At 42.5% G+C, this 15,780-nt stretch overlaps 1 protein-coding gene across 1 annotated transcript in view; it reads left to right on the forward strand.

Annotated features, from left to right (window-relative positions):
- LOC132891323 (inactive dipeptidyl peptidase 10-like) overlaps positions 1 to 15,780 on the forward strand; it is a 188,316-nt gene that overhangs the window by 46,659 nt on the left and 125,877 nt on the right. Inside the window, exons 2-3 of the mRNA XM_060928823.1 lie at positions 9,331 to 9,442; positions 9,640 to 9,735. Coding sequence (XP_060784806.1) covers positions 9,331 to 9,442; positions 9,640 to 9,735 — 208 coding nt within the window. The remainder of the gene's footprint in view (positions 1 to 9,330; positions 9,443 to 9,639; positions 9,736 to 15,780) is intronic.

Here is a 15,780-nt window from a genome sequence, read left to right on the forward strand (position 1 = left end):
ATGCAGATTAGGTCAACTGAATACTCTAATGTGAGTGTGAATGGCTGTTTGTCTGTGTTAGCCCTGCGATAGATTGGTGACCTGTCCAGGGTGCACCCCCCTCTTGCCCAAAGTGAGCTGGGATTGTCTCCAGCTTCCCCCAGAAGCCTGACTGATAAACATTATAGATAATGGATGGATAGGTACTTGTAATAAAATCCTACCAAGAACAGTATTGCACCTTAATGGATAATTATATCATGTGGTGTCTATGTTTTCTATTATACAATAAGTTGTGTTATTTGGTTTAAGGGCCACATCTAAATATCCTTGACTTACAAGTGACATCAAAGCAAAATAGAAACCCGGATGTCGGCCATGTTGGTGGATATACAAATGCGGGGCCAAGCGACATTCCATACAAAACGTAGTCACATGTGTGCAACTCTCTTTGTTTTTCCACTGCTTTAAGCGTTCTTTTAGCTCTGCCATATCTTTGTGCTGTATATGGTTGTGGTCACAACAGTACTCGTGACCGTGGCATGTTCCGATTTTTTAGAATTCCGTCCGTGATTCGGAAAGAGGGCGAGGAAACTCTGAGGCTTAGTATAGAGACGAGCACAGCTGAACAACATCGGCAGGACTGATCTAACAGAGGCTAAAACCAAAACAGCTCATGCTTGCAGTAATCATTTTATCTCAGGTGAGATTTAAAAGCCTTCTCAGTAATATCATTAGTACGTTCCTATCTAGGGTCAGGAAACATAAACAAAAAGGGGGTTGGTAGTAAGGGCCTGGCGTAAAAACAAATATGGCAAAACACTATTATGATAATGTAAGTTTATTTACAAAAGATAATAAAGATCGCATCTCATTATCTCTAGCCGCTTTATCCTGTTCTACAGGGTCGCAGGCAAGCTGGAGCCTATCCCAGCTGACTACGGGCAAAAGGTGGGGTACACCCTGGACAAGTCGCCAGGTCATCACAGGGCTGACACATAGATACACACAATCATTCACACCTACAGTCAATTTAGAGTCACCAGTTAACCTAACCTGCATGTCTTTGGGGGAAACCGGAGCACCCGGAGGAAACCCACGCGGACAACATGCAAACTTCGCACAGAAAGGCCTTCGCCGGCCACGGGGCTCGAACCCGGACCTTCTTGCTGTGAGGCGACAGCACTAACCACTACACCACCATGCCGCCTGATAATAAAGATAATAAAAATAAACTAAGAGAGGTAGAACTAAACCAAAGACTTGTTAACAGAAAAAACATCCAAAAATAATGATAATAACAATGACAATGAGAAAAACAATCATGCTGGCGTTCTCAGCATGTTCTTGGTTGACGTGGCAGGGAAAACAAAGTGTGGCACAGCGCGCAGCCCAGAGTGCAGGGATCCAGAAGCGCCGCCCCCGCACAACGGAGAATGGAACCCTTTTATAGGGCGAAGCTCCAAACATATTTCGTAGGAGGCGCAACCAATTACCCCAGTCATTCGCCTTTAGGACGACCTAGAGGAACAACTGAGAACAGAGAACAAAGAGCAGACAAGTTACGAGCAAGCACACACATACTGAGATGTAACACCCCCACCACCAAAAATCAACATCTAATGTTGATCCATAATAATTAATTTCTTTTATGTACGAGACAAAGTATCGGCCAGAACATTGCCTTTTCCCTTTTTGTACCTGATGTCCAGGTTGAAACTCTGTAGATACAAAGACCAGCGCATGAGACACAGATTTGAGTTCCTCATCCTAGATAAGAAAATCAGAGGGTTATGATCAGTGAAAACCATCACAGGAACAGTGGTTGAGCCAACGTAGACTTCGAAGTATTGCAGAGATAGTGACAGGGCTAAAGGTTCTTTTTCTATCGTGCTGTAATTTAATTGATGTTTTAAAAACTTCTTTGAAAAATAGCAGACAGGGTGATCAATCCATCGTCATCTTCTTGTAGAAGTACAGTACCGGCACCTGTGGCACTAGCATCAACTTCCAGTTTAAAAGGCCGCTGGAAATTTGGAGCCGCCAACACTGGCGCACTACACAATAATGCCTTGGCATTCTGGAAAGCCAACTGACAATCCTCCAACCACACAAAATCACAACTGTGATGCAGCAGATTTGTCAAAGGTAATACAATGTCTGAAAAGTTGCGACAAAAGCTGCAGTAATAACCAATCATCCCTAAAAATCTGTGCAGTTCTCGCTTAGTGGTGGATATCGGAAACTCTGAAATGGTGGAAACTTTCACCTCTATCTGACGAACTTGACCCTGCCCACCCTGCTTGCCTAAATAAGAGACAGTACCTTTGCGAAACTAACATTTTGCTAAATTCAAAGTTAGAGATACGTCTCTTAACCAGCGGAAAACAGTACGAATACACTCCAAATGTTCAGGTCAGGTAGACAAATAAAGGACAATATCGTTTAAATAAGCCTTGCAATTAGGCACACCCGCTAGAACTTTATTCATAAGCTGTTGGAAAGTAGAAGGGGCATTTTTCAACCCAAAAGCCATAACTGAATATTCCATAAAACTGTCTGATGTTACAAAAGTTGAAATTTCAGCAGCTTTGGGTGTCAATGGAACTTGCCAATAACCTTTTAAAAGGTCTAGCTTCGTAACAAAGTGTGCTGAGCCACCTTTGTCCACACAATCTTCCATGTGAGGTAATGGAAAAGAACGTGTTTTTGTTATGGCATTTACTTTCAAGAATTTTATTTCGTGTTGGTAGAATTTTGCTATAGAATGAGCGTTCTCTTCTCGTGGTTCACTCAGTCATTGTTATAATTTTAACACATGTATTGCCATTTTGCTTCTAGGAGGACCAGCAAAATTATATGATAGAAACAATCCAGACTGGGCACCCACTCAGAAAATGGGCTATGTTTCATCCAAGGTCGGACTTGATTCTTTGGCAGCCAAATCAGATAGAATGCGATATCTGGGTACTCGATGGTCGGTAGAAGCGTCTTATCTTCAGAAAAGTCTGACTTTTTTAAATAATATGGGTCAAAACCACACATATCTATCTTCTCTTTGTATTGAATCTTCGCTTGACCGTTCAAATCGTGGTAATACTGAGAAAATTCAGCATTGTTTACAGACACGTTTTCAGCGGCTGCCATCCTAGTTGCTTTGTAGATCCACCAGCATGGTGGACGCTCATGACGTCGCACATTTTGATCACGTGGTTGCAAGTCCTCTATAATGTTAGACTCTTTAATGGTAATGAATGTTAATGCTTTCCTTTTACAGTCCTTTAAGTTCTAGGGATTAAGGGAGTGGTTACAAAATCTGAAGAAGTGACTATTTTGAGCAAAATACTGTATTAACACCATTTTATTAAATTTCACTGAGATCTGAAATCCCTGACAGATTGAGGTATTAAGATGACAAAAATAATAAGAAACATAAGTCAGCACACCTATTGGATAATTATTAGTTAAGGTGGCACACAGAAAAATCCCATACTGCACACATACCTGCACAATAGATTTTCTTGCATTTTTTTATATATTTTAGTTTCACAGTCTTGACATTTTACTGTCTTTCCTTTTTTTCTTTTCTTTTTTTTAAACAAAAGTAATTTTCCAGTACAAACTTAACTGTAAAAAGAAAGGTTACTTACACTCATACTTCATCTGTTTGTTCATGTTCGCATGTAGCTAGCTGTAGTTTGTGTTTTGTATTGTGTTCTGATATTGAGAAAGGGAACTAGATTGAACATTACATTTTGTGTACCTTATTTTGCAGTTGATCAAAATCCACAAGAGAAAGATTTATTGTTTTAATCAGGAGATAACAGTGAGAACAGGGCAGAGGAGAATTGGAGAGATGAAGAGAGATTAGGAGGTGAGAAAGGCCAGGGGAGGAGAGAATCCAACAATGAAGTGAACATGTTCATGCTCTCTATTTTTCACACACAAACAAATGCACACATACTGATGAAGATCATTGGAGGTCAGTCATGAGAGATGAGACTATTCTGCGGGTGCACACTATGTTACGTGTTAGAACGATATTGCTGTCTTTAGAGAGGTCAAAATAACACTGCTACCCTGCAGAGAGATGGAGAGAGAGTGTGTATGCGTGTATCAGAGAACAGAGAGTCATTGCTCAATGTGACAGGCACTCCCGGCAAGGAGCAAATGCACTATTTTAACCTTTATCATGGCTAGGACACACACACACACACACGGCTGTGAAGGACAAGCCAAGTGCTTCAGCAAGTACAGACTAAAAGAGGACATTAGTGTGGAGGTGGCATTTCTAGCTCTGCTTTTAACGGAACTGCTGCAATCCGTGTTTTTAAGACATTTCTGAATAGTCCTGTCTTTTAGCATAGGAAATGAGAGAAAGAAGCAAAGCGAGAGAGAGAAGGTATACTGTTTATTTATGAATTCTGTTCCATACTGAAAGGCTCTGTGGTGCTGCAGCAGTTCTGAGATCAGCAGATGGCTGTACCGCTGCCTGCAGGGTTTTCTTTGGAGGATGGATTATTAATCATCCCTCCCTGCCATCAGTAATATAATCTCCCCAACCAGCTAACAGCACACACAAAGCTAATAACACAGTGCCTCTAACCTACAACTCTAATAACACAGAATGGTAAATAAACCCAACTCAACCGAGTACAAAACCATTTATCATGATTTATATTGTTTTGCAGGATAATTGAATTTTTTGGTAAGGCATTGATTTATGTTTGAAATATTCATGTTACAGGGTTTTCCAGTATTACAGGGAGCCTTTTTGATTTTTACGCTGAATGTATTCATGTATTCTACTCAGCTGAAAAGTCTTGTGTTCAAACAAAACCCTTCTGCATGTCTCATCCTTCAGTGCCACTGATCCCAACTGCTTATTCCTGTCCATCCTTGTTTTGGTACAAACAGCCTGAGGTCTTTTTGCATTCTAGCAAATATTTAATATGCACACCAACAGAGTCTGTAGAAAAGAAAATGAATAATTATATAATATGATAAGAGTACACGAAGTGCCCAGCAAACCCACCCAGCAGAAGCAGTGTTAACTCCTACACTGTATATTGGAGAATAATGTATCTGCACAGTTCATAAACGTAGGTGTTAACAGTTTTTTAATTTCACTGGGCAAACTCCTTCAGAGCCGACACATTACAGTGCTTTCAGCTGCTTCATAGCATCTTATTAGTATCAATAGCCCATTTTTATATACTGCAGTTATACCTTTTACACAGTTTTTGAATTTCTACTAACGACACACTATGCAAGCTAAGTTAGGCAAGTGATTATTAAAGGTGGGGTCAGTGAATTTTTTTTTTAAGAGACATTTTTGGAATATTTTGAGATGATCTCCTCACATTCTGGAAATTGTCAATAAAATATCTGCTCAGAGAATAAAAAAAATTGTCTCTATTTGTGCTCAAGGACCTAAATAATAATAATAATAATAATAATAATAATAATAATAATAATAATAATAAGGACCATCAAATTCCAACCCATCATGATGAGTACGTGTTTCCACTCCCTGCTGCTGCACCTTATGAATTTCAGTTCAGACTTCTTCAGCATTGATATATGATGGTTGCAGAATGGCAAACTCTGTTTTGCTATATGATGATTAAAGTCTAGTGAAGCTCATATTTTTGTAAATACCAGTGCATCTAAAAAAAATCATGAAAAAGTTCAATATTTTCCATCAGTTATTTAAAAAAGTGAAAATTTAATATATTCTAGACTCGTTACATGTAAACTAACATGTTTCAGGCATTTTTCTATTTTAATTTTGATAATTATGGCCTACAGCGCAAAAAAAACCCCTCAAAAGATGAGAATATTTTATTTTGAGTTTGAGTAAAGCAGTATAAATACCGCATATCTCTTGGTCTAGTTCAGCATACACAACCACAATCATGGGAAAGACTGCTGACTTGAAAGTTATCCAGAAGATGATCATCGACACCCTCCACAAGGAGGGTAAGCTACAGAAGGTCATTACTGAAAAGGCTGGCTGGAAAAGGTACACAAGCAACAGGGATGACCACAGCCTTGAGAGGATTGTCAAGAAAAGTTAATTCAAGAACTTGGGAGAGCTTCACAATGTGTGGACTGAGGCTGGGGCGATCACACACAGACGTCTTCAGGAAAGGGACTACAACTGTCACATTCCTAATATCAAGCCACTCCAAAACCAGAGACAATGTCAGATGTGTCTTACCTGGGCTAAGGAGAGAAAGAACTGGACTGTAGCTCAGTGGTCCAAAGTACTATTTTCAGATGAAAGTAAATTTTGCATTTCATTTGGAAATCAAGGTCCTAGAGTCTGGAGGAAGAGTGGAGAGGCACAGAATCCAAGGTGTTTGAAGTCCAGTGTGAAATTTCCACATTATCTGCTGGTGTTGGTCTACTGTGTTTTATCAAGTCCAAAGTCAATTCAGCTGTCTACCAGGAGATTTTAGAGCACTTCATGCTTCCATCTGCTGACAAGCTTTATGGAGATGCCAATTTCCTTTTCCAGCAAAACTTAGCACCTGCCCACAGTGCCAAAACTACGACCACATGATTTACTGACCATGATATTACTGTGCTTGATTGGGCAGCCAACTCGCCTGACCTGAACTCCATAGAGAATCTATGGGCTATTGTCAAGAGGAAGATGAGAAACACCCAACCCAAAAATACAGATGAGCTGAAGGCCGCTATCAAAGCAACCTGGGCTTCAATAACACCTCAGCAATGCCACAGGCTGATCGCCTTCATGCTACGCCACACTGATGCAGTAATTCATGGTAAAGGAGCCCCAACCAAGTACTGAGTGTGTAAATGAACATACTTTTCAGAAGTTGGACATTTCTGTATTGTAAATCCTTTTTTGATTGATCTTAGGAAATATTCTAATAATTTGAAATACTGGATTTCATATTTTCATGAGCTATAAGCCATAATCATCAAAATTAAAGTAAAAAAAAGGCTTGAAATTTCACTTTATGTATCATGGATATATAATATATGAAAGTTTATTTATTTTTTAATTAAATTATGAAAAAAAAACTCTTTCACGATATTCTAATTGTTTGAGATGCACTAGTAAGTGCATGTGAGATCCTCACAATGGAGAAGATTTTTAATTCTCATAACCAAATACTTGTAAAGGTTGTGGAAACAATGTTTGCTACTGGAGACAGGGTGTAAGTTTTTTTTTTTTCAAAATGACTGTTATTTTGAATTCTAAAACTGCTGTATTCATGCAACTTCATTCAAAATCACAAATAATACTTTTAAGGATATACTGTGTACATTAGCATTGCAGGTGTGCAACTCCAGGGTCCCTGGTTCAAACCTGAGTTTACGTGTGGAGTTTCACATGTCCATATGAGTTCACTCTGGGTTCCAAAAAACATGCTAGTAGGTGGTAATTATAAATCATCCCTAGGTATGAAGGAGTGTATGAATATGTCCAAGACTGACTCATCTCCCATTCAGGATGTATTTCTGCCACACGTCCAGTGTTCCCAGGAGAGGCTCCAAATCCTACATCTCAGAAAAATACACTATATGACCAAAATCATGTGAACACCTAAAAAAAAAAAAAAATCACACTCAGATGTGCTTGCTGTTATAACAAGAAGACATCTATATCCCCCACCCTCTATACCAACTATATACCAAGTTTCAAGATATTGTCACATTTTTCAAGTTCTGCTGCAGGAAACCAACCCTACCTCTTTACACTGACCTCAGCAGCCCATGGCATAAGCCTACCGGACCTTTGATCCAGGTAAGCTAAAAATTAGAATTTCTCACATTTCTTAGTATCAAAAGGCACATATACATTACTTAATCAACACATATACCAACTTTCAAGACCATACCACTCATAGTTTTCAAGTTCTGCTCCAGAAACAAAACCTACCCCTAAGACTAACCTGAGAGACTAAGTCTGAAATTGTTTCCATGGAAACATGAAAAATTAAAATTTCTCAAATTTCTTAGTCTGGAATGGCACATCTACATCACCTTGTTAACATGTATACCAAGTTTCAAATCTGTATCATGAATAGTTTTGCTCCAGAAATGAACATTGCTCTTAGAAACTACAACGCAAGTCAAAATCTATTTTTATGTAAAAAATTGAAAAATACTTTTTTTTCCTCTCAAAAATCCAAAATAGCAAAAAGAACCAGTTCACATGTTGCTTGATATGTATACAAAGTTTCATGAAGATATCTTCAGTAGTTTTAAAGATATGGCATGGAAACGAAAACGTGACCGCACAGACAGAACCCGTTTCTATATAATCTCTACTCTTCTATAAGGTTTTCCACTAGAGTTTGGTGTGTGGCTGAGGGGATTTGCCCATTCATCCACAAGAGCATTAGTGAGGTCCAGCACTGATATTGGATGAGAAGGAAATCCAAAATGTGATCAGTTGTGTTGAGATCAAGGCTTCCACAACAGCCTTGGCAAAACATGTCTTTCTGGAGTTCACTTTGTGCACAGGAGCATTGTCATGCTGGACATGTTTGAGCCCTTTAATTCCAGTGAAAGGAAATCTTCATGCTACAGCATACAAAGATATTCAAGTCAATTGTGTGTTTCCACCTTTTGCAGCAACAGTTTGGGAAAGCTCACATGTGAGTGCGTGATAGTCACATGTCCATCAACCTTTGACCACATAGTGTACATTAGATTTCTTCTTTGGGTTTCCCCAATTGGAGTAATATAAGATTCTGTCTGGATAAATATATGGGACTGCTAATAATAAAATACAGACTGTAGATGCAAAATCTGATAAGTTTTTTTTCCCCTGTTGATTATGATTATGATGATGATCTGATGATTATTATAGCTGGCCCATTAAGGTCATGTTTCTGTTACCCCTAAAAACTGTGATCTTGCACACTAATAAGCTCCCATGTTATTCTCAAACTGGAGAACTTTATCCATTAAATAAATAAATAAATAAACATCCACTGATCCGGTGATCCTTGCTATGTTCCAATCGTGGTCAGTCATTATGCTTCACTCTGTTTGCAACAGTTGGTATAAATACTCAGATTTCACACATCAATATAGACTTGACAGTGCTGTCTGACTCTGAAGTGGCTGCTCACTAGAAAAGGTCCCTGATGGCAAGTGTGGGAGGAGAGAATTTTTTTTTTCTGATTTGAGCATGGAAGAATGCAAGCCCTTGCTAATAAAACATGATTGTGTAGCTGCTACAGTCAGTTTATGTTGAATGAGAGACAAGCAGATGAGTGTCAGTTCATTCTCTCAGTACTAATTCTTCAGAATTGACAAGCTCGCTCACTCGTTCGCTCTCTCTCTCTCTCTCTCTGAGTACAGGATCTGGGAGATGGAAGTTTAGAGAGGAACTGGAAGGGGATCGGCATCTCTCTGCTGGTGATTCTGGTGGTGCTGTCTCTGATCAGCCTGTCCATTTTCTTTCTTTCTAAAGGTTTATATATTACACACACACACCTCCGCACACTCACAGAAGGCCACAGACATAAAGTATCAAATGTTGAAATGAACCTTTCAATATCAAATGTTGCAATCAAATTAACATCATATTAGTCATATGATAATTATCTAATAATCATACGTGGGTTTATATACAGTATGTGTGTGTGTGTGTGTTATATTTGGATACAGATGGTGGAACTAAAGCTCTGAAATCTCATCTGACCTTGGATGACCTTTTCCTCAGAGACTTTCAGGTTCAAGCCCCTGAGGTGCAGTGGATCAGTGGTAAGTGACCTCCATTTCATATTGGTTTATTTTTATCAAAGTCTCTCTCTCTCTCTCTCTCTCTCTGTGTGTGTGTGTCTTCATAACAGTCTTTGGGTCTTTGTCTAAATCAGCCATCATAAACATCCTCCATCTGCTGCCACTATCAATCTTGGACCATAGGGTGTTCTCACACACACACACACACACACACACACACACACACACACACACACACACACACACACACACACACACAGAAGAAGAGAGATGAGTCCAGATGTGTGGTGTAATTATCAGATCTCCAGACAGCTCGTGTCAGTGCTGAAGAATGGATATGTCAGATGCACAGAGACAGGAGGCGTGGGATGAAAGGAGAGAGAAAGGAAGAAATGAAAGTGGAGACAGATAGATAGGCATACACAAAACCCCTATAGAAATATTTTCATGCTACACAATTGATTTGTCTGATATCAGAAATAAATAAGACCTACTTCTTTTGAAGGATTTATAATGGCAGTTTTACTTTGATCTCTCAAACGTTTTCCAGTAATTACATTCTCTGCTCACACATAGATGATGATTGCTGAATTTAATACTGACATTTTTCAAGAGTAATAAGGAAATATTTAGGGCAAACGTGCTAAAATATTAAAGGAAATAAATATTAGATGAGGATAGCATGAGTGTGAAGGTTACATGGAGGATGTGAAATGAACTGATTGTAAGATTTCTTTCAACAAACTTAAACACAAGTCCTTTCCTGTTGTGTCAGAGAGTCACATGACCAACAGTCACATGACTGGTGGTATTTAACAGTCACATGCGGTATGAAAATGAGATTTTATTAATAACACATTTTGCAGCAGTTCAGAGTGTACAAGCTGTGATGCAATGCTCAGCCTGCATTCAAACCACAAGTAGAAGGGGTCTAATCCGATCTTTTCCCCAATATGTGATACAGTGATATCAGAGTCATGATCGTGTGAACAGTAAACATCTTATTTCTGTCAGAGGTGGACAGTAACGAAGTACATTTACTTGAGTACTGTACTTAAGTACATTTGAGTATCTGTACTTTACTTGAGTATTATTTTTTTGGAAACTTATGACTTTAACTTCACTCCATTTGAAAGGCAAATATCATACTTTTTACTCCACTACATTCCTATCAAGTTCCTCGTTACTTGTTACTATGAAACGGCTTTGAAAGTGGATGTTTTTTTCTTTTCTTTTCTAAAACGTCTCTCGTCTTCTTCCGCTTTATCTGGGACCGGGTCGCGGAGGCAGCAGTCTAAGCAGGGAAGCCCAAACTTCCCTTTCCCCAGACACCTCGGCCAGCTCCTCGGGAAGAACACCGAGGCGTTCCCAGGCCAGCCGAGAGACATAGTCCCTCCAGCGTGTCCTGGGTCTTCCCCGGGGCCTCCTCCTGGGGGGACATGCCTGGAACACCTCCCCAGGGAGGCGTCCAGGAGGCATCCGAAAAAGATGCCCGAGCCACCTCAGCTGATTCCTCTCAATGTGGAGGAGCAGCTGCTCTACTCCGAGCTCCTCCCGAGTGACTGTGCTTCTCACCCTATCTCTAAGGGAGCGCCCAGCCACCCTGCGAAGGAAACTCATTTCGGCCGCTTGTATCCGCAATCTTGTTCTTTCGGTCATTACCCAAAGCTCATGACCATAGGTGAGAGTCGGAACGTAGATCGACCGGTAAATTGAGAGCTTCGCCTTTTGGCTCAGCTCCTTCTTCACCACGATGGACCGGTAAAGCGACCACATCACTGCGGAGGCTGCACCGATCCGCCTGTCGATCTCGTGCTCCATCCTTCCCTCACTCGTGAACAAGATCCCGAGATACTTAAACTCTTCCACTTGAGGCAGGACTTCTCCACCAACCTGGAGAGGGCAAGCCACCCTTTTCCAGTCGAGGACCATGGCCTCGCACTTGGAGGTGCTGATTCTCATCCCAGCCGCTTCACACTCGACTGCAAACCGCCCCAGTGCATGCTGAAGGTCCTGGTTTGAAGAAGCCAACAGGACAACATCATCTGCAAAAAGCAGAGATGAAATCCTGTGGTTCCCAAACAGGATTCCTTCCGGCCCCTGGCTGCGCCTAGAAATTCTGTCCATAAAAATTATGAACAGAACCGGTGACAAAGAGCAGCCCTGCCGGAGTCCAACATGCACTGGGAACAGGTCTGACTTACTGCCGGCAATGCGAACCAGACTTCTGCTCCGTTCGTACAGGGACCGGACAGCCCTTAGCAAAGAGCCCCGAACCCCATACTCCCAAAGCACCCCCCACAGAATACCACGGGGGACACGGTCGAATGCCTTCTCCAGATCCACAAAGCACATGTGGACTGGTTGGGCAAACTCCCATGAACCCTCGAGCACCCTATGAAGGGTATAGAGCTGGTCCAGTGTTCCGCGACCAGGACGAAAACCACATTGTTCCTCCTGGATCTGAGGTTCGACTATTGGTCAAATTCTCCTCTCCAGTACCCTGGAGTAAACCTTCCCTGGGAGGCTGAGAAGTGTGATTCCCCTATAATTGGAGCACACTCTCCGGTCCCCTTTCTTAAAAAGAGGGACCACCACCCCAGTCTGCCACTCCAGAGGCACTGTCCCCGACCGCCACGCGATGTTGCAGAGGCGTGTCAACCAAGACAGCCCCACAACATCCAGAGACTTGAGATACTCAGGGCGGATCTCATCCACCCCCGGTGCCTTGCCACTGAGGAGCTTGAAAACCACCTCAGTGACTTCGGCTTGTGTAATGGACGAGTCCACCTCTGAGTCATCAGCCTCAGTCTCCTCAGTGGAAGACATGACGGTGGGATTGAGGAGATCCTCAAAATATTCCTTCCACCGCCCGACAATGTCCCCAGTCGAGGTCAACAGCTCCCCACCTGCACTGTAAACAGTGTTGGCAGAGTACTGCTTCCCCCTCCTGAGGCGCCGGACGGTTTGCCAGAATTTCTTTGAGGCTGACCGATAGTCCTTCTCCATGGCCTCCCCGAACTCCTCCCAGTTCTGAGTTTTTGCCTCCGCAACTGCCCGAGCTGCAGCACGCCTGGCCTGCCGATACCCGTCAGCTGCCTCAGGAGTCCTGGAGGTCAACATGGCCTGATAGGACTCCTTCTTCAGCTTGACGGCATCCCTTACTTCTGGTGTCCACCACCGGGTTCGGGGATTGCCGCCATGACAGGCACCGGAGACCTTGCGGCCACAGCTCCGAACAGCTGCGTCCACAATGGAGGCAGAGAACATGGTCCACTCAGACTCAATGTCCCCCGCCTCCCTCGGAAGCTGGGAAAAGCTCTCCCAGAGGTGGGAGTTAAAGACCTCCCCAACAGAGTGCTCGGCCAGACGTTCCCAGCAGACCCTCACCATACGTTTGGGCCTGCCAGGTCTGTCCAGCTTCCTCCTCCGCCAGCGGATCCAACTCACCACCAGGTGGTGATCAGTTGACAGCTCAGCCCCTCTCTTCACCCGAGTGTCCAAGACATAGGGCCGGAGATCAGATGAAACGACTACAAAGTCTATCATCGACCTCCGACCTAAGGTGTCCTGGTGCCACGTGCACTTATGGACACCCCTATGCTCGAACATGGTGTTCGTTATGGACAAACCATGACTAGCACAGAAGTCCAATAACAAAACACCACTCGGGTTCAGATCAGGGAGGCCGTTCCTCCCAACCACGCCCCTCCAGGTGTCACTGTCATCGCCCACGTGAGCATTGAAGTCCCCCAGTAGCAGAATGGAGTCCCCAGTCTGAGCACCCCTCAGTACCTCTCCCAGGGACTCCAAGAAGGCCGGATACTCTATACTGCTATTTGGGCCATAGGCACAAACAACAGCAAGAGCCCTCTCCCCAATCCGAAGGCGTAGAGAGGCGACCCTCTCGTTCACTGGGGTAAACTCCAACACATGGCGGCTGAGCTGGGGAGCTATAAGCAAGCCCACACCAGCCCGCCGCCGCTCACCACGGGCGACTCCAGAGAAGTGGAGAGTCCAGCCCCTCTCGAGGAGCTGGGTTCCAGAGCTCAAGCTGTGCGTGGAGGTGAGCCCAACTATCTCTAGTCGGTACCTCTCAACCTTCCGCACAAGCTCAGGCTCTTTCCCTCCCAGCAATGTGACATTCCATGTCCCAACAGCCAGCCGCTGTGTCCGGGGATCAGGTCGTTGAGGCCCCTGCCTTCGACTGCCACCCAATCCACACTGCACCAGTCCCCTACTGCTACCTCTGTGGGTGGTGAACCCACAGGAGGTCGGGCCCACGTCACCTCTTCGGGCTGAGCCCGGCCGGGCCCCATGGGCAAAGGCCCGGCCACCAAGCGCTTGCATACGAGCCCCAACCCCGGGCCTGGCTCCAGGGTGGGGCCCCGGCTGTGTCATACCGGGCGACGTCACGGTCCTTGGTTTTTTCTCCATAGGGGTTTTGGTGAACTGCTCTTGGTCTGGCCTGTCACCTAGGACCTGTCTGCCTTGGGAAACCCTGACAGGGGCATAATGCCCCCGACAACATAGCTCCTAGGATCATTCAAGCACACAAACCCCTCCACCACAATAAGGTGGCAGTTCTAGGAGGGTTTTCTAAAACGTGACTGTTTTTTTCGCAGGTGACACTGAGACAGCCGATCAGTAATCACTATGGTCACATCACATCCATAGACTATAAAATCAACTTCAATGATTTCTCAGCAGCGTTATTTAACATGATCAGTTGATGGCAGAATGGGGAATGCACGCACTCATGGCTTCACCTAGAACCCATGTTTCAGTTTTCTGAAAGGATTAAAGATTCGTTTCGTTTTAAATGTTTGCTTTGTTTGCCGAAAACGAACAACATCACAGCCTACAAAAACTCGCCGTCCAACCTGCGGAAGCATATTGAGGTATATAAACATTTTATTCCAAGAGAAAGCTTGCAACGAAGTTGTCTGTGCTTTTAGAGCTAATGATAATGTTGCAATGGCTATGCAGTCTGGTTAGTCAAATGACTTTCTATGGATTTGCCCACCAAGTTGCCGTAGCCTTGTCCACGGCTAACGATAACACATAGCTAGTTAACTTGGACACTGTTAGTTAGCATGTAAAAACAGAGTTACGCTAACATGAATAACGTTAACTCCTCTGAAGTCCTTTCAGAAATATGTTTTAGCATAATCTTGCCAAATAAACAGAATGTAGAAATCTTTCTTTTCTAGTAGCGTTAGCTACCCAAGATGATTTTGAGTTTGAAAAGAGTTTGCTACCATGTCAGGTGGAGCGTCACTGACTAGCTAGCTTAACATTAAACCACCATGATGGCACAGCATGCGTTCATTTTGTGAATTCACATTTCTGTCTTTGGTAACAGCATTCAGTTTTGTAAGTGTTGTGGCAATAATACAACGATGCACTGACAGAAAATTTACTTTTAATACTTAAATATTTTTAAAAGCAAGTACTTCAGTACTTTAACTTAAGTAAAAATTTGACTGTACAACTTTCACTTGTATTGGAGTAACATTTGACCAGTGGGATCTGCACTTTGACTTACCGGTAAGTAATGAAGTCAGGTACTTTGTCCACCTCTGATTTCTGTTTTGCTTAGGCAGAAAGAAAATAATGAAATAATGAAAAAGTGAAACTGTATGTTTACATGCTAAGATAATATAAGAAATGGAAAATGTATATATTTTGGGGGGTGGATGTTGAGGGATGGTGTGGCAATGGATGCAACTGATTCTATTGACAATGCAGAGCTAGAGAACAGAATTATATTTAATAGTTATTCCACGAAATTGAGTCGTACATGAGTTGATAGCCGACGAGGCACTTGGCGCCAAGTCGGCTATAAGCCATGTACGACAAGATTGAATGGAATAATTGTTTTATTCTATCCACATTTACTGGATTTTGAGAAATAGAGCATATTTATTTTTATTTTTTGCAAATTCGATAAATAAAAACTTTATACAAAACATCCAACAAAATAATTTCCGCTTAGAATGTAAACAAACTGGCAAAATGACAGTAGCAATTTGTGAAAAATGCTATAATAATAATAAATCTTGA

This window comes from Neoarius graeffei, chromosome 9, assembly GCF_027579695.1.
Source record: "Neoarius graeffei isolate fNeoGra1 chromosome 9, fNeoGra1.pri, whole genome shotgun sequence".
NCBI lineage: Eukaryota > Metazoa > Chordata > Actinopteri > Siluriformes > Ariidae > Neoarius > Neoarius graeffei.